At 38.0% G+C, this 26320-nt stretch overlaps 1 protein-coding gene across 1 annotated transcript; it reads left to right on the forward strand.

Annotated features, from left to right (window-relative positions):
- The first annotated feature begins 3969 nt into the window (after positions 1-3969).
- Positions 3970-24555, forward strand: clvs2 (clavesin 2). The gene is made up of 5 exons (XM_079583506.1): positions 3970-5131; positions 6846-7020; positions 19527-19637; positions 19873-20093; positions 24157-24555. Exons 1-5 carry the CDS (start codon positions 4743-4745, stop codon positions 24248-24250), a joined length of 990 nt encoding a protein of 329 aa, XP_079439632.1. The 5' UTR covers positions 3970-4742; the 3' UTR covers positions 24251-24555.
- The last annotated feature ends 1765 nt before the right edge of the window (positions 24556-26320 follow it).

Genomic DNA, 26320 nt, shown 5'->3' on the forward strand with positions numbered 1-26320 from the left:
TCAGGGCTAGTCATGCTGCCTCCATCAGTGCATCAGTTTACCCATCTACCATCTCATAGCTCAGTGTTTTTTCAACCCTGTTCCTGGAGACACACCAAAACACTACACTTTCTCGAACTCATTCTCAAACACAACTCCAAAGCTGTGTTCAAAATTGCCGCCATGACGTCATTTAAAGAAAATGAGTGAGTGAATTCGGACACTTGGTGCTCCGGAATGGCTGCTGCTTTTGCATAGTTTGTGCTTGCTTTTTAATAATCATTTGAAACTAATGTAAGTAAATGTACTAGTAATTCTGTCATGGAAACTAGTATATAAACCTTAATTAAACAATTTAATAACCAATTAAAAAGACAGAAATCTGTATGATATTATGCTGTACCCACATTGGACCAGCATCTTGGAAAATGAATGGATGGATGATTCAGCTGTGAGCGCCATCTTCTGGCGACACGCGGGAATTCAGTTGGCACGACCCTTATGCATTATGGGTATTCTCTAGCCGTTAAGTGTACTACATCAGTTGTACACTCATTATTGTGGTGCATTATGGGATTGAATGAGAATAGTATCTATGGTTTAAGTCACCACTACAAATGGCTGTCCCCTCAAATAGTTCCCTATTTAAGGGGTGATTTAAGACTGCCTGAAGTGAATGGGTCTAATTGAGACATCCAAAATGTGTTCTCTTAGTGTGACTCCAGGAATAGGGTCGGGAAACACCGTCGTAGCTGACATAGGCCTACAGTAGTTCATATAATCGAGGCAGTGACAAATGTTTGTTATCAACTTAATTAAAAGAGGATCGCAATTAGTATGAGTGTGAATTGTTGTAGAGTTGAATCATTGTTTATGTGTTACGGAGAGTTACGGACTGAGGGCGCATGCACTCACCATCTGGCCTGCACGCGATAAGCTCTTGGACGCTGCCTTGATATGTAGTGGCACCAGTGTTTTTCTCCCGTACCTGCGTATGTTACAGAGATTCTCAAAGTATTTCCTGAAATCATTTGAAGCATCATCTCATGGCCTAATCCCACTAAATACTAAAAATACGTACACTTTCTTGTTTCTAAATGTGTTGGTTAATACCTTGGATGATACTTTAATTTCAAATACCATTTCACATTTAACCTTGCATTGACCTTCAGTGTTGCAGGGGTTTCTACTGGATTACATTATTTTGAACAAATGGGTTTATACAATACAAGATCAATAATTCTGTAAAATTTGGTAACACTTTCTATAAAGCCTGTATATATAATGCATTATAAGGTTATTCTAAATGGATTATAATACATCCCTTGTAATCATAACAACAGGTGCTTGTCAGTGCACTGAAAAGATTGAAATAGCCCTTAAAATGTCAGACGCTCTGATCATGGAGCTGATTGAGACGCACTCAACGAGAGTGCGAATGCCTTGCTGGTGGGAGATATTAGCATCTTTTTTTTTAAATCACCTGTTACTTAAGAGCTTTTTAGAGAAATATTTGCATTAGATGCATGCTGTGTTCTTTGAGAGAAACATAATGCTAAAAAACCTCATCATTCAATCTTTCAGGCTCATTGTAACATTGCATTGTCTTTTCAAAATAGTGACATAACCCCTTGTCTACTTCAGGAACGGCATCAAGCCAGTCCAAGGAAAGGCAAAAAGGCCGCAGACCCATTTTAAGTGACAGCTGCTCTTTTGCAACAAAAGGTAATTTCAAATGCAAGCAGGTCCATTCATTTGATTTCCTCCACATCTCCCAGAGTGCTGAATGTAATTATCGTCCCTCCATCTAGCGTCCCTAGGGAGCCCTTCCCCCTCCATGCTCAGCTGTGACCGTCCCCCGGCCCTTCGGCCCTCCCCCCACCTGATCACGTGACATTATCCTGTCCCGCCTGCCTGTCCCCACCCACCAGCACCAGCTGTATGACTTTCATAATCTCAACACAATGCCTGATCCAGAATCAGTCACCATTGACTCTCATTATAGCCTTATAATATCTGTCTGTCTGTCTGTCTGTCTGTCTGTTGATCATGTATTCAACCTGATGTTTTAATGTTAAGCATGTTTTTGAGATGTTTTAAATGTCTCTCAGATGGTCTGTAACTCAAATATGAGAATTTTTATATACAGTATTTATATATCTATATCAACTGATCTCAGTGGCAATGAATAAACAAGAAGGGAAATAGATTAAATGTTTTACGGTAAATATTCTTCTAAAGGGTAGATATCAGACAATATGGAGCCTAATTGGAAAGTGTATGATAATGGTGTCCGATGTATGTTTTTTTTAATTTTTTTAAGACTTTGCATTCATATTTTAAGGATAATTCATCAGAATCCATAAAAACAGCCTTATTACCGAGATTTTCATTATGAAATCATAGCCACCGGACAGAATCAGTCCACTCAGAATAGAAAGAGACTGCATCATCACAGATGGTGCTTGAGGGCTTTGATTGCGCTCAGTCAAGTACTTGCCTGTAAGTGTGTGTGTGCATGCTTTTGTTTGACCATATGTGCACATGCGTGTCCTCAGTGGTGTGTGTGCATTTCAATTTAACATGTGTTTGTATGCATGTGTTTTTTTCCCGACTGAGTGCTTTGCAGGCCTGAACTAGTGGATGGTCACAGATAGCCTAAAGGCTCGACTTCTTTTTCTGAATATGTGTTTTATTATTCCGGTGGTTAATATGATTCGATTCACTGCTTTTGGCTGCAGATATAGTTTAACGTGCAATTCTGCTTGCAACTGCATTTTGTTAATTCTATGGCATCACAACAAACAACTTCTGCATCTAATTTGAATACAAAGCCCTGTGGCTTGACCCATAGGCAATACCTCTGAAGCACAATGCCCTTCCTTAACAAAGTGAACAAATATTTTCACAGTTATCACATTTAGCAATTTTTCCCAATATGAATGTTAATCAAAAAAAATTTTTTGAAAAGAATGTTAGTTTGAGAATTATTTTTATTTGATAATACCGGTTAAATGTTACCGCATAAAACATATTTTTAGCTAAATGTTAAGCATGTTTTAGCAAACGTTAGCTGTTAGCTGAGTTTGGGACACATAATCTTCAGCAATATTAGGCTACTGATTTGACTGCACTGAACTGGACGATGACATCACCATTTTCTACAAAGCTGCTTTATAGCTGAATTGAACATTTCATATATGGACTTTACACCGTTATTGAACAGAACTGAATAAACACTGACATGATTTCAGGAGAACAATGACACTATTTTATTTTTAAAGCTGCTGTACAGCAGAATTGAACTTTGTTTAGATCATCGAGTCATTGTTTTCCTGTTCCGGTTTCAGACTGAGCCTGGATCCTCCAAAGATTTTTTCCCCAATTCTTTCACCTGGTGGAGGCTGTGGATATTGTTAATATTCAGCAATATTATTGATCTGACTGACGCTGTTGAATGAGAACTGAACTGAGCAGGACGATGACATCATTTTTTTTTTTTTTGCTTTATAGATAGCCTAATTTAATAACTGATGATCTTTACAGCGGACCTGAATCAACACTGAACTCCAGCTGAACAAAAGCCGAAATGCATAATGTTCCTGTTATCACCGTAAAGCTGATTTGAAACGATCTATATTGTAAAGTGACATAGTTGTATGACTCGACTAACCTGACATTAGTGACATCCGCTTTGTTGTTGTTGTCATGAAATATTATTGTTTACATTATTATGAAATGCATCTTTATATCATCATATTTAAATTATATTTATATATTCAGAATTTTAAATAGGCCTATGTCATCCCCAAACAACAACAACATAACGACAGGAAATAAATAAATAGAATCGATCATTTATTATTATTATTATAATTATTAATAGGCTACTGTTCTTGTACTTTTTTCAAGGGAAAAAAATACACCAACAACTATGTGAAACAAAATAAATCTGGCAAGTGCCAAAAAATGTCCAAACCTTTATTTAGTGAGTCTCGAGAGCGAGCTCTCTCTCCCCTCCTCCGCCATGTGATGACGGACAGACTGTATCACCGGAGCGATGCTTGAAGTCACTCTCATCAGCAACAAAGCGAAGCAACAGCAGCAGCAGCACTGACGTAAACCATCCACCACATCACCGGAACCATACGGACCTGCACCGACACCACATCGTCTCTTCCGAAGGACGAATATGATGCAAACGGAGCGCTGAGGGATCGTGAGGATGCTCGGACTCCAATGCACGGCAACATTTGAAATGCGCGTTAAATGGAGACTCATGACAAGAGATGCTGCAGGGTGCCGCATTGCCTGGCCGCTTGATGATGCTAGGATAGAGCAGAGCTTTTAACCGTGATGTTCGTTCTTAAACGCTTTTGGGGTGGGATGGAATGAATGAACGGATTTTGTGGTCGAGTCACTGCCTCAGATTTGATCATACGCAAACTAAGACGATTTCAGCCTGCTTAAGCCATAGACGTATACAATCGATGAGCACGACCAGATGAATGTATGTGAATTTATGTTGCAGGACAAGCATCAAAAACCTACAATACAGGTGAACTCATAAGGACTATACAGTATATGAGGTGAACTATCAGTGTCATAGCTACACTCAGGACCATCTCCAAAGTCAGGTTTTTATTTGAAAGCACTGCAGTGACAGGGCTCTTTATGATTGGCATTTTCATAAACATTTGCATAGGGCATATTTAGTGTATAATACAGTAGGCTATAGTCCGTTTTGGTACATTGCAAGGACAATGACTCATTTACAGGCAGGCCTGTCTCCAGAAACCCTGGAGAAAGCCAAGGTGGAGTTAAAGGAGAACCCCGACACTTTACATCAGGACATACAGGAGGTGAGGGACATGATCATCACCCGTCCAGACATTGGCTTTCTCAGGACAGACGATCCTTTCATCCTGCGCTTTCTCAGAGCCCGGAAATTTAACCATTTCGAGGCCTTCCGTCTCCTGGCCCAGTACTTTGAGTACCGGCAACAGAACCTAGATATGTTCAAGAACCTGAAGGCCACCGATCCCGGGATCAAGCAGGCTCTGAAGGATGGATTTCCTGGAGTTCTGTCCAATTTGGATAGATACGGGAGGAAGATTCTGGTGCTTTTCGCGGCAAACTGGGATCAGAGCAGGTAAGGTGCTATTGGATTTTGGCTAATTGTGGGTAATGACACGCTCTGTCTGAGCTGTCTTTTCAGCATCAGTCTTCTGTCATTCACTAGAGCATGATGTTAAGTTAAAGTTAAAGGTACGGTAACAGTGTACATCACAGTGGCCATGTTACATATTACTAGTGACAAATAAGGATGTCTGAGATGTTGACAAGAAAATCTTTAAAACACATATGTGCCTGGTTTTTAGAAATACATTTTTTAAAGAACATTTATACCATTTTCTACATCAAATGTATATGTAGATCTTTAAGAGATATATTAACCATTTGAGGGTTTGATGTTTCATCCAAGCCATAATGGGTGATGACCTTTGACCTGACCCAATATTCTACATTACTGTCCTTCATGTATGTCATTGTGTTTTTTATTTGTAGAATGACAACATAAAATTCAACATGGATGCACCAAGTATCTTTGGAATATTAACTGTTATCTTCTATTTTTAAGAGCAGACAGTAGCATTCTCAAAATGCATAATCTAATAATAATAATTAAAAAAAACGTAATGACCTTGACATACATTCATGAGTCGCATACAGTCATGCAGTCTAAGAGTCTCTGGTCTCTTGGCACATGTCAAAATGGCTACCTGCATGTACAGTACAACATGCTGACTTTCACTTGGCAAGTAAGAGTTTTCTTTTGTTTTGTTGCATTTATTAATAAAAAAAACCTATATATAGCCTAGCCTCATTTATAATGTTTTATTTTAGTGGTTAGCAACCTATATAGGCTTGGCTGAGACTTCAGATTCAACAAGGGTTAATCTTTCATCAATGTGTTGTTGAGTAATGCACTTCATCTCAGGTTACTCCAAGGACACTGTACATGCAATACGTGCACTGTAAGTGACCTTTGGATGATCTAATAAATGTCAAATTATTTAATTAAATAAATACATTTCTTGCAGAGTAATCAAGGGAATCATTTTATCCTTAAGTATCCACTCTTAGAAAAAAAAGTTCAATATGGTTTTAAAATAGAACCCTATGGTTTCTTGACTCAATTTTAAAGAACACTTTATAGTTTATATAAGGAAAATTGTATAAATGATTACTTGTTTATCAGGATATTTCAAACGTTTTTCTGGTGATAAAGTATGTTTACAATTTTTAATTCATAAAATTGAATTACAATTAAAAAAACAAATAAAAACTAAATAAATTAACTCAATTCATAAGACGATCCCATGATGGCAACCCCTAAAATATTATATATATGAAGCACCTGATAATCTGTAATGTTCTATATAGAACCTTATCTTCTAAGAGTGAGGTTGTGTGTATATACTGTAACATGTATACTAGTGTGTGAGCTTAAATGTGACCTAATGTTCCAAATGAAATCATTTTGATTCATCCCTTGAACTCAGCATGAGCTTATGGCCCAAAACCAAGAGTTTAGTAAAGCACTCTCTATCTACAGTGGCCTCAACAATCTTTGGACACTGAAGTCACATATTTTGTATGTAATGCAGTCACATGCATATTTAATAGTGTCACCTTTTTGGGACCACTATGCATTCATTAGTTTATGCACTGTGCACAAAATTAAGATTACTTAAATGATATACAGTATGTACATGTATTTCTCCAGATTTAATCTGTTTTAATGTTTCAGCACATTTAGAGTTTGTTTGCAAACCTTCCTAATGTCTTGTGCTTATCTGTAGGTACACTTTTGTGGATATTCTGCGAGCTATTTTACTTTCTCTGGAGGCGATGATAGAAGACCCCGAGCTACAAGTAAATGGATTTGTCTTGATCATCGACTGGAGTAACTTCACTTTCAAGCAAGCTTCCAAGCTAACTCCAAGCATGCTGAGATTGGCTATTGAGGGCCTGCAGGTAACACAACTGTTTGCTTTTTAATCTTATGTTTATATAGAGAATCAACATGGATGTTACAAACGAATTCTTAAAATGTGTGCCTTCATGCATCTAAATGGTTCAGTCGATGTTCTTAGAAGCAATGTATTATGGTATTAAATATGTAATGTTCATGAACCATGCATCAGATATAAGAATTGCTTAGGGTGTGTGAAGAAATGCTGCATGTGTGAAGCTGAACAGGTGCTTGAAGAGGAATCTTCTGTCAAACATTTGTTATTCTCTTATAACCAATCAACTAACGCAAGGGAACGCTATCTGCATAGAAACCAAGAATGAGTATTGTGTTTAATTTACCCAACTCAAAAGGAGTTTATAAAGATGTACAACAGGAGGCAATGCATTGAGAAATAGTTTATTGTTAGTTTGCTTAGGAGTTGTTATTCAAGTCTTTTGTATTAGTATGCATCAGGTTGAGGTCTAGTCCCTTTCATTGTAATGAAGTACAGCACATTTTTAACATTTATTAGTGGTGTTCGCTAAGGTAAGCATTTCTGTTATAATTGCTCAAACACTTAAAGGGACAGTCATTATTTACTTGCCCTCATGTGGTTCCAAACCTGTAGAACTTTCATCTTCTGTGGAACATTAAAGAAGATATTTTAGGAATTGTCCATACAATTATAATCAGTGTGGTCCAGTGTTGTTTTGGACCCCATTGACTTTCATTGTATGGACAAAAACAATTTAAACTTCTTCAACATATCTTTTCTTGTGTTCTGCAGAAAAAAAGAAAGTAATGCAGGATTGAAACGTCAGCTAAATTAGTAAATATGATGGAATTTCAATTATTTTTAGTGAACTATCCCTTTAACCACATTAAACTTTGCTGTACAACTCGTTGATTTTCAAAGCATTTCGAAGCTACAATCAGTCCGTTAAAATAAATACAAAACCTGTCCTAATTGAGAGAAACCAAGTTGACAAAAATATTGAATCCCATATTTGGTGATAATATAACATTACGATAAGATTTAAAAGCTTTTTAAAGGGATTGGGTATATATCACAAAAGTACAAAAAAAAAAAATTCTTTTTAATAATTAAAAAGAAAATCCTCTCCGGGTCAAAATGACCCAAACACAACATAAAGGATATGATAAAATTAGCAAAACTGTCCCATGTACTTACATTGAGAGGATTTGAGCAATATCTAAGCAACAGATATCAAAGAGACCTCAGCAACCGCGTAGCAACACCCTGACAACCACCCACAACACTGGTGGTGTGTTTTGGATGAACACTCAATCTAGTTACGCTATTTTAACATCACTATTACACACAACTGAGCAGCAATCGTTCATTGTGCTAGAAAAATGGTCACTGTGCATTTAACAAGAGCTAATCTGCGCATCGACATTTCCAAATGCAGCAGCCTCTTGAAAGCTCTCATTTAGACATCACTTCTTTGAGGAGGGCTTGGGTCTGATATGACATGTAGGCAGTGCAGAGTGAGGCCTGTTGACTGAATATTAATGCGGGTGCATGATGAGCCCATTCCACATTCCAGTGCCTCTTCAGACAGATTAGCCGGTGAATAATTGATCGCCGCCATTAGCATCTTGCATCCACAATGTGCTGTTCACATCGAGTGGGACATCGCTTTTGTAGCCGTTTGAAAGGGAAACAATAGCGTAGATTGAGGGAAAAGAGCCCCAGCTAATTAGTTACAGTTCAAAAGAGTGCTCAGCAGCTAGCTTGTCAGCAGAAGTCATCTTTTACATGTGTAAATATTTACAGGAATTTAGATTTTTGGCATTTTTGATCCAATTTGCATGCATAAAAAGTTACAAGGATCGACTTGATGAATGCATGCATTTACAGATATACGCTACTATTCAGAAGTTTGACGTTTTTCCGATTTCGGAGTGTCTATTTAACTCCGCCCGCCCGCCCACCCACCCACTGACGTCTGGTTGGGCCAGTTAAAATTATGGAAGATGCTGAATTGTCAGCAGGAGCAACAGTGTGAGGGGTAAGGCGTGTGGCAGAAAGTTTTGACGCAAATCAATCCGAGTGCAAATCCCCTTTTATCCGAACTCGCTCTACTCCCTTATCCCATCACATATCAGATCGGAACGCCATTTATTTTCACTAAAAATAAAGAAAATATTTGAAAAGTGGAAATAAAGTGTCTAACATGTGTTTAATAATAAAGTGTAATAATAATAAAGTGTTTATTGTTTAGGGTTAGGGGTAGGTGAAGGGAGAGCTTTATTGTTCCAAAAAGGCGGCATCCATTTAATCATTTTAATAGATATAACCATTTACAATCTATGTTATAATTGCATACCATTTAATGTACAACATTGATGTGCAAATAGTATCTGCCAGTATTTATACTATTTACTAGTATAAATAGCATCTAACTACAATTTTCACTTATTGCTAAGAAAATATTGCTAATTTTACATAGTGTAATTTACTTAGTGTAAATAACATCTATTGCTAGTTGGATGTGCAAATAACCGCTGCCTTTTTTTTCTTTTCCTGAAAGTTAATAGTTATTAATAGTAATAATTCAGCAAGGATGCATTAAATTGATCAAAAGTAACTACAAGATTTAAAACAAAACATTTCTATTTCAAATAATTGCTTTTATTTTGTCATATATCAAACGATGCTGAAAAATAAAACAAATATACAGACTGAGAAACATTCCCGTGCACACAAGAAACTTTTTTCTGGGCTCTCGCATTACAATTTCCAGATTATGTATACTATATCTACGTCACTGCTATTTTACTATGAAGAAAAGGAGAGTATAGGATGCGCATGAATTAGTAAAGATTTTGGCTTATATCTCTAATATCACTGTCTTATATGTCTGCTTTAACGCATCTTCAGTGAAGGTCGAGAAACCACACCGTGAAATGTGCTGATGGCACAATACGGCTGTGCTCATTGGTTGATAAAAAGTGCTGAAATTTGGGATTTCGTTAGAGCAGTTTGATCAAACTTGGTGAGCATAAGAGACTCCTTTCAAAAACATTAATGAATCTTACCGTCCCAAAACTTTTGAAAAGAAGTGTAACACTTTTAGGTCAGGAAATGACTGAGAGAATGCCAGAATGAGAGGTGTGAAGCCCTATGGTTCTATTTTGACAGTGACAGACCGACAGTATGTACATTGAGTCATTAAACATGACGTTTAGAGCCCGCGGGAAAAGCGCACAGCTCTCCGACCCAGAAGTGCAGGGTCATGTAAAGCGTTACATCAGTCTGATGCCATTGTTCATATGGACATCCGTCTGTCTCAATCATCAACGTAATGAAGCATTAAAACCTTCTTTTTAAGCTTTTTGGTGTTTTAGCATATTGTCATACCAGTGAGTGAACACATGAAAGAGAGAGAGAGTGATAGAAACAGAAAGGAAGGTCATGGACTGAAGGAATAGGAGAAAGTACTAAGTACGAAGTTCTCTGCTCATTTTTTCTTTCTGCTGAGTCCATTTGATGAGCTAGAATCTGTTGCTTTTGAAAGTACTTTTTGTGCCAGAAACTGTATGTATGTTTTGCAAGGTTGAAATAGAACTAATTAATTCTTCCTAGAAAACCTCATGGTTTGCAGGCATTGATTATTGCCTGTTCTTGGAGGTAGTATGCTTTTATTATTAGTTTAGTAGAGCCATCTATCATATATGTTTCCTTGCAAATGGTGGCTCAGAAATGAGCACTTGATGTGCAGAAAATGGCTGTTCTTAGCAAAATCAATAGAGAGTAACATACTCCCGAGTCGAATAGAAGTGAGAGAAAGTGGTCCTGGCTTTCCTGGAGCAGTGCTTTGTTGTTTCAGCCTCTGTTGTTTGCTTCTTTGCATTGGACATGCCTTTTGTCTCTCTTAGTCTTGAGAAATAACCCACGCTTGGCAGCCAATCACAATGGGCCAATCTTCCCCAGCCCACCCCATGCCGAGTTTCCCTGGCAACCTGTCTAACCGCCATGCTATGCACCCTCCAGATGGGCTGTGCTCACAGAGAGACACGCACTCATGTCACTCAGACACCGTGTCCGTATGTGTGTTTCTATGTATGGCACTTAAAGTGCATCTTAAAAAGCACAGGAAGTTCATTGTACTGACAGATTGACATGCATCACATTGTTGCATTGCATTCAAAAGTCATTTTTTTATTGCTTGTCTGGGATTAATGTCTGTTGGAGTATAAGGTAACACTTTATTTTACAGTGTCCTTGTTCCATATGTTACATGTACTTACCACAGTATAACTGTAAATGATGCATAATTAACTAACCCTCAACCAAATCCTAATCCTACACTTACCCTATAGTTGTCACGGTGTGGTGTAGGCTGAAGAAGAGTCAAAACGCTCCAATACAAACTTTTACTAATAATTACTCACACAGGTACAGATATGACGGGCAGAAGGTTAACACACACACATAGGATACAAAGTAGAACGGACAAAGACTGACTGAACAGAAGGGAACTAAATACAAAGGTGACGACGAGACAATGACAGACATCTGTGAAGAACATTAGTGTCCATGGTGATTGATGACATGCAGGTGATAGGTGATCATGGTGATGGCTGATAGTGTGCAGGTGGGGAACATGAGGGATGCTGGGAAGTGTAGTGCCGTGAGGTGTGACAGTACCTCCCCCTCCCGCAAGGCGCGACCTCACGCCGAAGATAGACCAACTGCAGAGGGAGGGAGGGGGCTCAGGAGGAGGACGAAGAGCAGGTGAAGGGCAGACAGAAGGCAGGAGGGACAAGGGCAGAGCAGACGGTGTAGGCGGCCAAGGCGGATCAGGCTGTGCAGACGGCCAGGGCGGATCAGGCTGTGCAGGCGGCCAGGGCGGAGACGACGGAGGGAGGAGCCATGGAGGAGGAGCAGGTGGGTGAGGAGACCAGGGTGGAGCCGACGAGCCCAGGCGACGCGGAGGATCCGGCGGGACATGGCGGGGCCGCCGGCTCTGGCGACTGAGGTGCAGGCGGGGACACAGAAGGGCACGGTGGAGACAGAGGGAGTGAGGACCAAGGAGGAACTGAAGGGAGTGAGGAGTCCAACGGAGCCAGGGGGGCGAAGGGACGTGGCGAAGCCAGAGGAGTGCAGTCCAGAGTGAGGGAAGGTCGATGAGCGACCAAGGTGAATCCTGGGGGACGAGGGAGCCTGGCGGAACTGGTGACCTGATGGGCCACGGTGGAGTTGAGGGAGGTAGGAGCCAAGGGGACGTTAATGGACCGACGGGCTGAGGCGGGGTCCTGGTCGCGGAGGTTGGAGGCGGTCTCTGGCAAAGATTCTCAGGCTCGGAAGACATGACGTGAAGATTCTCAGGCTCGGAAGACATGACGTGAAGATTCTCAGGCTAGGAAGACATGACGGGCAGCTTAGGCTCGGTGTCAAAGTCAATTAAGTCATCTTTTTCATGACTCTGGACGAGGACAGGAAGCGTGGCGAAGAAGATGGCTGGTGTTGGTGGTTGAGTGGCGATGTCATCATCGGTGAAGGCTGAACCACTCAACCACAGCACATGATCCAGGCACTGGGTGAGCGTACCTATGATCGCTGCTGCTGGAGCTTGCTGGTAAAAGATATCATCCAACCCACACCAAAAGACGATCTTTTGGACATCATCTGACCAGCTTACCCCATCAGAGAGCTCCAGGAACTCTGCGACATATTCTTCGATGTGATGGCCGTCCTGGAAACAGGTCAGAAGACGGTTGGTGGATTTTGAAGGGGTGTTGAGAATGCCCATCTTGTCCCATTGTTTGTGGTCCGTTCTTCTGTCACGGTGTGGTGTAGGCTGAAGAAGAGGCAAAAAGCTCCAATACAAACTTTTACTAATAATTACTCACACAGGTACAGAGATGACGGGCAGAAGGTTAACACAAACACACGCACACACAAACGGACAAAGACTGACTGAACAGAAGTGAACTAAATACAAAGGTAATGACGAAAGAACATTAGGGTCCGTGCCCCGTGGTGATTGATGACATGAAAGTGATAGGTGATCAGGTGATGGCCGATAGTGTGCAGGTGGGGAACATGAGGGATGCTGGGAAGTGTAGTGCCGTGAGGTGTGACAATAGTAAGTACATGTTGTTAAATAATATTTCATATTTAAATATACAATTACATTTGACACCTTAAAATAAAGTTTACCTTAAAATATAGAGTATAATTATTTATTTTATTTTATTAAAAATAATAATAACACATTTTATTAGTTATTTTTGGAGGGTATTACGAGTGTTTATTTCTTGTGCTGTACGTTTTTTTTTAATTATTGCTCGTCTGGGACTGATATCAGCTGGAGTAAGCAATGATTTTATTTAATTTGTTGTGTGTATGCAATTTAGTTTAGTAAACGTCATGAACTAAATATGTTTCAGAATATTTCCTCAGTAATACAGTAAAACCGTAGCTAGTTTTCACTGTTTTTGCCATGTACAGTTCATTGCACATAACTTGACCTTTTGTGACAATATGCACCTATTGCAAGGTTTTATTGCTATTACTTGTAAATTCAATTCAATTCACATTTATTTGTATAGCGTTTTTTATAATACATATCGTTTCATAGCAGCTTTACAAAAAATGCATGTCTACATTACATTACCCAACAAATATAGCAAAAACATCACATGTTTGTACTTTTTTTGTTTTTGAGAATTACATTTATATAAAAAAAATATTTCTATTGACTCTTTACTCAAAACCTCATAGGTACTGATATAGAGTTTATGACATCGACTAGCCCCTTTCTCCCCTATTGCTGTGTACACACTTAATGGCTAGCTGAAACATCATAAGACTTAACTGTCTCTGACTGCGTGTTTGGGAATGATCAGTCATAAGTATCAAATCACATTCATAATCGGCCTTACAGTCGTTAAGTGTGTCCCTGGCGTAGGCCTATATGAAAGTAGACAATCAAAGAGAGTTGTAATTTACATTTGCACTTGGTGTAAATAGACACCAATATAAAATCTCTGCAATATATCTGTGGTATTGAACTAATGTTTTATAGGCAGAAGGGTCTAATTTAGCCTTCCAGAAACAGCCGAATCCTTTATGTCTTGTTGATTGAAGTACTTCTCCCCATCATTAAAGAAAGAGCTACTCGTTCTCGTTACAACAGATAGATTTAAAGCAGCATTACACCTACGCCACACGTAATCTCTCTTTTGTATCTCTCTCAAAAGCCGTATTATAGAATGTAACTTCTCTTAAAGGGATAATTCACCCAAAATTACTGGTGATTACTAAAATCAACGTTTACTCACCCTCATGTCATTCCAAACCTCTAACTAAAAAAATTTGTTGTTTGGAACCTATTTAGTTTTGAAATATCTTCTTTTAGTGTTCAACAGAAGAAAGAAAGTCCTACATAGGAATAATGTAAATAATGACAGAATTAACATTTTTGGGTGAACTACCCCTTTAAATTCTTTCTAAAAACAATAAATTGTTCTCAATTTGCACTCCCCAATCCAAGACACTGATTCAATTTGTCTTTGCTTGAACAGCTATGTGATCAGGGGCAGGGCAACAATATTGATAGTGCCATGCAGTCTATGTCCCATAAGCAAACACAGGAAAGCGTGATCCAGGGAAGATCTCAGTCCCTATTTAATCAACAGATGGAATGGAGTTTGCATCCTCACACCAGACCGGCTCATCTGGATGCAAAGATCCGTTGCCTCCCTGAAAGCAAAGCTTGTACGCGTCTTGCTTATCTGGGAAACGCCACTAGACATATCTGGGCCTGCAGGACTAGAGTTAGACTAATTGTTTTGCTCTCTGCAAAGTGGCACAGTTATGGTCGCGCTCTGTTTATCGCACTATAAGGGGACTGTTCTGATCTGTAGCAGAGCTGACAAGCTAGTGAGTAGAGCTTCATCTTTGTGTTACCGGGCGGGCTTGCGTGGCTATGCTCAGTGGGCTGGATCTGGCAAGTGTAGATAAAATGTCTCCTGTAGAGCTCCAATTATTGACGTGAGCAATGGCATGTGTCGGAGTGTGAAGCTTCATATTGCTGGTTTGTTCAGTTATGGTTAATTTGTCCAAGTATTGCTAACAGGATGCTAACTGTTTGTACAAGAGAGCTATTCTTGATCCGAATAGGCCAGAATATGGACCACTGATAGACAAAAAGTCTATTTGTATTTTTGGGTAAAGAAACCATTGTTTTTCTCTTCTTAAGGCTCTTAGAAATCAGGTTTCTAATCCAGGAATCCTGTCACTGAAACTAGGACGGCTCACTGACGCTGACTGGTACAGTATGTATTATTTGGTAAAGGGACCATGATAAAATACTAGCTTTTCCTCAGGCTACGTCTTTCAAAAGGTTCAGCAAATGGATTTTTTTCCCCCTTCAATTACCTTGCTGGAGTTCAGTCGTGCATCATCAGTGGCTCCTGACAAGAAAAGAGAGGAATGTTTCATGTCAAGCCACCGAAACAAAATGCACAGATGACATCCGCGGTCCATCAGCTTATACAGAGACTAAAAACAACCCCATAAAGCTCTAAGCAAAGCCATTCTTTGATAAACTGTAATTTAGGGGCGCTGTTTAAAACCGGTAATTATTTAACATTGCAGATGTTTTAAATGGTTCCTGATTGTACGATGAGGCACGTTTGAGAGCAATTATCCTGGCTTTACTCCTTTCTAGTCAATCTGACCTGCTGCCAGAATCTGTTAGGTGCTTGATGGATTTGTATTCAAGCTAATACAAGCAAACTAAAACCTTTTTCAACAATCCATTTGAGTGCATCACTTGACCAAAACAGGAGAATTATAAACCTGTATCACTCCCGAAGAGGAGTTATTTTTTGAGTAATTCATTAAAAAAACCTTGACATTAACAAAAATTATTTGTTGTTTTTTTGTCTGCTTTTTTTGCTCTGCCGTGGCGACTTCAGTTACGCCAATTAATGTTTTGTCACTGGCTTAGTGTAGCATGGTTTTTCGCTCATGTATTTTAATTATAATTAATTATGTTTAATTGATTTGCTTTGTAAGCATCCAGATTTTGGTTTACCGCTAGCAGCACTTTTTTTGTTTAGCATTTTTGTTTAGCTAGTTTTTAAATGGATAGTTAACTCAAAAAAAAAATTATATTACCATTTTCTCACCTTAGTGTGTTTCTAGGGGTCCTGACACACTACACGACAACGATATGCTTAAAGGGATAGTTCACTTTAAAATGAAAATTCTGTCATCATATACTCACCCTCAAGTTGTTTCAAATCTGTATGAATTTCTTTCTTCTGCTGAACACAAAGGAAGATATTTTGAAAAATGTCAGTAACCAAACAGTTACCTGGTCCCATTGAAAAAAATTATATGGAAGTCAATGGGACCAGTTAACTGTTTTGTTAATGACATTTTTCAAAATATCTAATATCCAAACAACTTTAGGGTGAGTATATGATGACAGAATTTTCATTTTAAAGTGAACTATCCCTTTAAAATGGAGAAGCTTTTCCGTTGAGTTTTCCGCGTACAGATGACACCATGGTCAAAATGATCCCTGTTCACATGGATCCACGAAAATGACTACAAACGCTGTATTCTGCTGCCAGGCCATTAGATGGCGATGAAACACAATAGACTGAACACATAATATGCATGTGCATGACGTCATTGTTTTTTTAGAGATTCGCGTTTTTGTTGTTTAGGCCTAAAACTTGCACTTTGAAACCCGTTTTCAAAAGTTTGCGTTTTCAGGCACCCAAAACGCCATTGTCGTGTAAATGAATGACCAAAACGCATAAAACATTTTAAGTTTTTAGTTGAAAACGATGTTGTGTAAACAGCCCCTAAGCCGAAAGTTGGCCATCGGTTGTTGAGCGTCGGTCGGCCCAGTTTTTGTGGTTTGTTCCACACTGTCAACGCTAGTTGGACATCGTCAGCGTGAGAATGGACATCGTCATCGTGAGAATGTTGAATCGGCGTCCGTCTTCGCCGTTAGTGAAAGGGAGAACTCTGATTGGCTGTTTGGCTTAGCGAATGAGTCAGTGCACGAGAATAAAAGCGAAAGTGAGCAAAGAAGGCTGTCCTAATTTTACGTCATCTTACCTGAGCAAGTAAGGGTGTAGTAGAGTTACATTCAAGCTATTTTAAGGCATGAATAAAAAAAATGTTCACAGGAAAAAGGTGTAAATATGCCATTTTGGTGATCAAAGATGAGTTTTAAGGGGGACTACAGGGGGACTTTAACAATGCTTTTTCAGCATCACAGGATCAGATCATGTGAATTCTGAATTCTAGAATCCCGGAAAAAGAGCATTGTGGCAGCTTCCCCTCCCCCGTTTCCCTCTGTCTCCTCCCACTGTCACACTGCAGGGACACAGATCAATCAGGTTCCACCAGCTCACACCAGAGTTTAGCTCTTCATGTTTAATGCAGCTAAGACCTTTATCTCACTCGGTAGCAGCAGGTCCCAGAGCAGAGATATCATCGTATGTGCTGACACCTGCTGGCAAATGCCTCATAGCCCCTCCTCTGAGGCGCTGGCCAATCACCATGCGCTTTTCAGCATCACCTGCCTCTGTGTCAGATCCAGTGCCAGATCTAACGCCCACAAGCCTGTGGTCTGCTGCCGGACGCTGGCCTGAGGGCCTCGGTGTCTATACGGCCTGCTTACTTTTACTTGCAGCTGTCCACCATCGGCGTTATGCCAGTCGCGCCAACAACACAGTTCTGTTATTATTTGAGAGTCAATGAGAAGCATTAAACAAGGCCTTGATGTGAACAAATACACTGAATTTAAAAATTGCGTAGTTACTAAATGAATAGAAATGTCCAAATGTGTCTGTTTGTTGAAAGAAGAGCACTCTAAAATAAGTGTATGTGTTATATTGAATTTTCACCCCCCCCCCCCAAAAAAAAAAAAATATTGCAAATTATAAGATGATAAAAGTTTCAAGTGGAATCTCAAATCTTATTGATTGATTTCTGAAGGATCATGTGACACTGAAGACTGGCGTAATAATGCAAAAATTTAGCCATTTAAAAAATAAATTACATTTTGAAATAAAGTCAAAGAGAAAATGTATTTTCACAATAATAATTGTGATATTATAAGTAAGGAATAATTGACGACAGGCCGTTGAATTATTATAAAAATAATGCACACCCGAGGTGGTAATGCGGTCACGACGCGAAGCGGAGTTATTCCGCTTCAATTATTCCGAAGTTATTCAATTATTCCGCTTATACTACAGTTACCACACCTCGAAACATTGTTCAGATGATGTATTTCAAGACGTTTGTAAAGTTTTTGTCATTAAAACGCTCTTTTATGTAGGACTAATTCCTTGCGCATCTAAACCCATGCTCCGTTGCTAATTCCAAAACGTCATTTTAGAGTTAGTAACGGAGGTTTGTGCCACTGATAGCAGACTAATGCAGTTATTAGAGAGAGAGAGAGAGAGAGAGAGAGAGAGGTTGCAATTCACCTTTCATAATGAGACAGAAAAGCATGTGCGTCAATATTATTTTATTTATTATTTCATTCGTTAATTCATTTTTTCTTATATTATAGGCCTATGAGCTAAAAAACGAAAACCCGTGCAGCAGGACTATCTATAGCCTATGTAGCCTATATTCAGCTTAATTTTCTATTGATTATAAATAGGACAATGGCTACTTTATTTATTAAAATTAAACTGCACGCTTCCATTAATTGTGAAATTAGACATCGAAAATGGAAGATCAAGCGCATGGGGCTGCATGTTAGCAGAGTTTATTTTTTCCTGGTGATCCTTGGTTTGATTTTCGTTTGTATTTTTGTTTCCTGAGAGGATCAAGCTCCATTTCTTTCTTTCTTCAGCGGAAGGTGCCCAGTAGCTTCTCAGGCTTGTTTCACACTTGTGCCCTGTGACTAAATAATATTTCACAATATTACTGTTTGTACTGTATGTTTGATCAAATAAATGCAGCCTTGGTGAGCATAAGATACTTTTTTCTCATAACTTATCTAAAATTTAAACCCTGTAACCTAGACTTGGAAGTAATTTTTTTCTTAAGACTTGGTTTTTGTGAGCTTAGCGAAAGACAGAATAATTATGAAGCTTTCCGGAACCCTTGCAGTCAGCTTTATGAATCTGGATTACTGTTCAGGGCAGATTAGCCAACACAGAAAAGTATGTATCAACTTCAGCAGTGTGATATCAGGAGAAATAGGAATTATGCCCACTTTTTGGTGTAATCCTCTGTGGAATCATGAACGACTTCAAGGTACTTTAAATGAACATCAGTAACTCTCATGTGAACCATCTTCATTCGGAAAAGTATGAGGTTGTATGGTGTAGAGGCATATATTTGCAAAATGTGCATATTTGTTTACATAACATTACTGATTTTGTTCTACTGCATAAGTGAATCAGTTTAATTGTATTAAATACAAGTATATAAAACCATATTTAAATAATATAATGTTTTATTTATATATTTACATATCATTTATTTATTTATTTCCCACAGGATAGCTTCCCAGCCAGGTTTGGAGGGATTCATTTTGTCAACCAACCTTGGTACATCCATGCTCTGTACACAGTCATCCGGCCTTTCCTCAAGGACAAAACAAGAAAAAGGGTGAGAGAATTATTATAATTTTTTCTATCACTTATATACATCTATCACTTATATCACATATAAATGTTAGCTGTTCTGATTATGTAAACATTACACTATAGGCTTTTCATATTCATACAACAACAGGCCAGTGCAACAAAATGCAACACTGACTGATAAACAGTAAATGCTGCAGCTTACAGTTAATATGAAAACATAACCAGGCAAATAACAATATTTCATGTTGTATATTTAGATTTTCATGCATGGAAACAATCTGAACAGCTTGCACCAGCTGATCTTACCTGAGATTCTGCCGTCTGAGCTGGGTGGCATGTTGCCTCCTTACGACATGGGCACCTGGGCCAGGACGTTGCTTGACCATGCGTATGACGAGGAGACGGATTACTGCCCCGAATCCTATACCTTGTCTGTCAAAGACCTGGAGAAAGATCTATCCCCCAAAACCATGAAAAGGTTTGTTCTTGTCAATTTCCAGATTTTACTCTTTTTTTTTTTTTTAAGTTTATCACATATGTTTTTTGCCTGTTGCCATCTTTACTTAAGTTTTTGCAAATATAGTGGAAAAAAAGGACAAGAAATAATGGTGAGGGCAAAATCACTGCATTAAAACTTGCACCGCCTGCATAAGCACCATGACTCAATGTCAGAGCACATGTGTTAACCGCTGGATCATCTCCAAGATGTTTTAGTTTGCTCTCCAGTGTTATTTTGGTATATTATATTACATTACATTATAGTAGTATAGAATAGTATAGTATATTGTTTTAGTAATAGTACCCCTATTACTTTTTTGGGATATTATTGTTATATGTAATATAGCTGTTTGTGAATGTGAAAGGTCTGCAAAGTTGCACTATACAGTAAGTGGAATAATTGTCTCCTAAAAGAAAGAACTACTTTGCACGCACTTCTAAACGATGAGGCATTGGAATTGGAAAGAAGCCATTGTTACTGTTCGCATCACTGTGTATCAAGCACTGAGGAAACCTTTGGAGCTGAAATTCCAACGCTATGTCACGACCAATTCGTACGAGTGAGTAAAAGGTGACTAATTCGTACGAATTTGTACGATTTGGGCAACTCGTAAAATATGTACAATTTAGCAAAAATCGTATATGAATTCGTTCAAGTGAGATTTGCAACGAATTGCCGTGAGATCGGGTTGGAAATTCAGATGGTAATGGGTGTTTTGTTTCCAACGCACTTTGTAAGTGGTATCACAACAGACTGGGCCATCTGACCAATCAGAGCAGAGTAAGCTCTTGGGAAGGAGGGGTTTAGAGAGACGAATCCTTTATCAAACCGTTTAAGACACTGTGAGAAAAGAGGTGATGCTGCAATGTATATTATGAGAATATTTGGCCTTGGATGCATGTAGGAGACGTCCAAAACTAAATTGGGACCCTTTAAAATAGCATAATAGGGGCACTTTAATATTGTGAATGAGCTTTTCTATTTATATTTTTATTTTATCCTTTTTTTTAGTAATTTTGTTATGTGCTGTTGTCATTTTCTTTAATTAGTTTTCTTTTTATTTAGCTTTTAGCATTTTTAGTTTTAGTATATTAGCACTTCAACTTTATTTTTATTTTTTGAGTTTTTGAAAGTTAATAAGTATATTAATAAGTACAGTTTAAGTTTATATTTCCGTCTTATTTCAAATACCATAAATATTTTTTTAATAGTTTTAATGTTATTATTAGTTAACAACAACAACACTGGTGCTCTCTAAAACAAGCATGTGATGTCACCGCACTGGCCATATTATGTTGTTTATTTCTGTTATGATTGTTTAATGAAATCATTTGGTCGCTTGCCATGGAAACAGCGTTTGCTTGCTCGCAGTCTTCACTCAAGTGGAATTATCAAGAGAATTGCTCTGGATAACAAAAATAAGCAGCTTTGCTAGAGGCGTAAAGAAGCTACAGTGTTTGTTAAAAGAGTCACATTTTAGCAGCATACTGTCCGTCTCTTCTTGGTTACAGTGCTTAGCAACCGACTCCCTGGCTTTATGATTAAACACAGCTCTTTTTGATAAAATAAGCATTTTTGGAGAAGTTACAGTTGACCGGCCGACTTTAGGAACTCTTGTTGTGCATCGTTTCACTGATCGAGAAAAGGTGAAGTGTCTTGACTTACTGGGTCATGAAATCAGCATGAGGGAGTGAAGTTGCTAAATGATGCACTGCCCATGTATGCAAGCAAACACACATGATGGAGGTTTACCAGTGGCAAACATTCATATTTTCTAGCTGCAGCTGGGACTCTACGTGCGCAGAGAGACGTTGGCTACCAAATATAGCCTAGATCACAATGGCTTACTTTGCGCTCATATTTGAAGCAACTGTTTGTAGTATTTGAATTATGCCAAAGCATCCGGGGGGCGCAGCATTTGGGAGAAAGTAGGTCTTAGATGTTCTTCTACTGCTAAGATCAAAGAACTGTTACTTTAACAGCTTTGGCTATTAAACGAAACCTCCCTGTCCGCACATAACACATCTGTGTAGTGTATAACTAGCTACAGTGGAATTCTACACTCATTGTTCTCTGTATTATTAACATAATTCATCACGTTTAGCTCTGGGAACAGTTTGCTGGTGATGATCTGTATATATTGCTCTTCATTTCCAGCTATGCAGTTTAATGGATTGGTCATATATTGGGGCTTTGGTTTACTGTGGTGAGAAACGACCCCATTAGTCTGAATTTTATCATTTTTTGACCCCTTTTCAAAACTGCAGAAGTTGACTTCACACATAAACATTTAGATGTGTGATTAACCATAACCTTTCATCACTGAATTGGTTGTGAGAATAGCAATCAACTGAACATATTCAACTGAAAGTATTTTTATTTTTAATTTTTAATTTTTGAAGTGCAAAAAAGCATTTTGAGCATTTTTTCTTTAGAAAAAGACCCCAGTATTTTATGTTTCTCTTTATCCAAATAGAAATGAATGATGCTAAACCACGTCCGTGGTACATGATGCGTTATTGACTATATATACATATACGTATATGTATGTATATAGTATACTGTATATATATATATAGTACTTATAGTATATATATATATATATATATATATATATATATATATATATATATATATATATATATATATATATATACTTTTTCTCAGTCTCTAGGACCCAGTTTTTTTATAGCCCAAGACCATGTGTATTCGAGATTAGCAATTCATTTGACTGGAATGACCAACGAGAACCACACTTTGTCATTTTGTCTGCTTAGGTGGTCACACGGATTACTTGTTTTTCCACTTTTCTCTTGTGTTTGCATCAGTTTGCACTCGAATAGCACAGATTCTTGCTGTGGAGTCCAACAGCTTTTGTGCTTCATTCTGTGATTTCTTAGTGGAAAACAATTAATAAAACAGTGTAGTTCATTGTCCTCAAGAGATATCTTGTGTTATTATGATTGAAGGTAACTGATTTCAGACTTTCCCAAAAGCTTCTCTTTTTTTGCTGTTTGCTGAGACTGGGATTGCTGGGATTTGGGTGGTGTATTTCATGTGTGGAATTGCACAATAAAAGGCAACTTATAACAATATAACTTTTAAAGTCAACATAAAAATTATAATTATTTACTTCTTTAATTGAAGGACTATCATTTAAATATGATAATGACCGGCTCTATATTACTCCTAAAAGATCATAGCCCACTTTTCACAATCCACTCAAATCCCAATGGAATCACCCTGTCCTACATTATTTCCCTCTTAATATTCAGTACATCAAATATACCACAATACTGAAGGTAAATGCATTGCAAACTGATATCTTTTGTTAGATCTCACAATTGTCTGATAAGAAACAGCTGTTTTTGTTCATGATTACAGTCAGGGTTAGTACATAAATGCCTCCGTCAGAGGAAAGTGCCCCAGATCTGTGCATGAACGACAGCACACTGTCCTCAAAGCTTCTTATGTCTCTACGAAAGAGCTAAATCAAAAGTAGGCCAACGCAGTGTACTAAGATGACATGTTCCATTACACATCCTTCACTTTAAATGACTGTGACATGCACAATGCATCATTCATTTGAACTACTGAGTTTGTAGTGCTCTGTGTGTGTGCTTAAATGTTTCATTGGGGTCCAAATGTCTAAGGTTATATATATATATATATATATATATATATATATATATATATAATTTTTTATATTATTTATAAAATTACATTTTTTTTTTATAATTTAATTTTTCTCCATTATTATATTATCATATATTATCAAATTGTGTGCACATTTAGTTTTATTGTCAGCAGCACTTTGTAATAATGATAATAAACATTATTATCCAATAAAAAATATAAATACAATAAATACATAATAAATACAATTTTATATTATTCAAATTTTTTATGTTTATTTCCAGGTTTAATTTATTTCCTAGCTTAGATTTTCAATGCACTTTCAGAATTAGTTATTTCTCGGTTGTGCATCTCGAATCGAAATCCAGTTCCCGGGATGGTATTCATATTTTATTTATCCCCACAGGTCTCAGTCCGTGGTGGAGCCAGGTGTCCTGAAACGACCAGAAAAAGTGAAAAGCGAAGAAGAGAACATGCAGCCGCTGCTTTCGCTGGACTAAAGGCTCTTAATTTCCCAGGCAACAAGGAAACGTCAAGCCTCGTATTCTAGAGAGGAGTGCACCTTGTTCCTATAACGGCATAAAAAAAATGTACAAAGAAAGTTAAGAAGCGAAAGAACACACAAACAGCCTCCAGGAACACTGCAGAGCTGCCAGTTAAAGTGATATTTTTGAAGCAAAGAGCTAACGGCGGACGTCCATATGTAATTGTCAAGTGCCAATTCAAATCTGTAAATACACTTCAGTTCTAGACGTGAGATTGAGGGATTGAGTAATTGTGACATGAACCTGTAAAGACGGCTGTGAATATCCTGTGTGTGCTTCTCGTGGTTATGTAGAACATGGTACTGTAGGATGGATAATCATGCTTATAAAGATTCACAAGTTTTGGGGTTTTAACCCCAAAGTTTGCATTTATGAGTCGCGTTTACAAGGTCAGGTGCGTTCACGTCCCTTTCGTCAGAGCAAGATGATAGTGTACCTATATTTAACTAGACAAAAATACAGTAAGGTTTCTTTACTTATAGAAAATGAAGGACAAATAATGTGCATGTTCTGCTTTTTTATGTAACGCCACCACAAAGTCGTAAATACGAGTGGGGCCCGAGTTTACGAGTTGGGGGCGTCAATGAGAAATGTGGCGGAATACCAATATTCAGATACTTAGAACAATACTTAGGCCTATACGTATTTAGCAGTTACATTGTCAGGCTTTTTATTTATAACAGAATAAGCTAACATTTTCTAGAAGTTGAGTTCAAAAACATTGCTGTAGTTAATTAAGAGAAGGTGCACTGCCATCTTGATCCGACAAAAGTGACTTGAACGCACCTGACATTGCGACTTCCCAACTCGTAAATGCCAACTTCCCAGGAGGACTTGAACTCACCATAATACCCAAAAATCAAGGTCGCTCAGGAGTATTTCGAAAGGAATTCATAGAAATGTTGACAGTGTCAGACAGACATATGCTACTTCCATAAAATAAAACACCATAGTTCATCCAGGTTTCACAGCAAATACCCCTTTACGGATTTTTCTAACAAGTGTTTGCTAATATTATTTTACCACAACTTAAGCTGTGTTATCGATTTAGTATTCTTATATCCCAGAGGGGTCGAGTCACATTTAGTAGGCTAGCTGATTCTTCACTGATGGCCTTGTTGTTTACACTGTCGTATATCCGTGGAATAACGCTTTATTTCGTAACCATTTCCGTGTTAAGTTGTTTTCCAAGGCATCACACCAAGGACCAGATACAGTACAACAAAGTACCGTCTTTTCCCTTTTTTCTAACTTCAGAATTAAGGAATAGTTCACCCCAAAATTTGTATTCTCTGTTTATTTACTCACCCTTGTCATTCCATGTCATTCCAAACCCTTTTGTTGAAAATTTTCCTTTGAAACATGAAAGGAGAGCACCATTTGAAGCAAGATTTGTCATCATACGAGTTTGGAACAACACAAGGGTGAGTAAACTAAGACCAAATTCTAATTTTTGGCTGCATTATCCCTAAGGTATTAATTAAGGCTACGTCTACACTAATCCAGTTACATTTGAAAATGTTTCACTTAAAAACGATCTACATCAACAGTAGCGTTTTAAAGAGTTTTCCAAAAGTCGCTCATCCGCACTGAAAACACTTATGTGCTTGTACACTGTAAACAATTATGTGATCAATAAGTTGACAACATATGTTTTACATTGGTTTAACTCATCAAAATAAGTTAAGAAATTTTCTACTTTTTTTGTACAAAATTCAACAAATTTTTTAATGTCAGTTTAATGTAATTTAAGTTGAAATGACTTAAACATCCGAGTTGATTGTACTTAAAAAATCTAAGGCATCAACTTTTTTTTTTTTTTTTTTACAGTGAACTTAAATTGTAAGACGCTTCAACATGTGCCATGTCAGGCGTTTGTTTACTTTCCACTGATGTATGTACAAATTGACATTAATCTTTAACAATGCCATCAAACTGGAGAGCAGCCAAAACAACCGCAGTACAACATCGTCCATCTTGCTTTGGACTGAATGGGTCACATGACTGTGTCACATGACAAAAAAT

Source organism: Phoxinus phoxinus (genome assembly GCF_949152265.1).
Source record: "Phoxinus phoxinus genome assembly, chromosome: 16".
Lineage (NCBI taxonomy): Eukaryota > Metazoa > Chordata > Actinopteri > Cypriniformes > Leuciscidae > Phoxinus > Phoxinus phoxinus.

Excerpts from the sequence above, each read along its gene's own strand:
- clvs2 (XM_079583506.1), top strand. The coding sequence starts at position 4,743 with ATGACTCATTTACAGGCAGGCCTGTCTCCAGAAACCCTGGAGAAAGCC. Across the intron at positions 5,132-6,845 it reads GCAAACTGGGATCAGAGCAG|GTACACTTTTGTGGATATTC; the intron begins GTAAGGTGCTAT and ends GCTTATCTGTAG. Across the intron at positions 7,021-19,526 it reads TGGCTATTGAGGGCCTGCAG|GATAGCTTCCCAGCCAGGTT; the intron begins GTAACACAACTG and ends TATTTCCCACAG.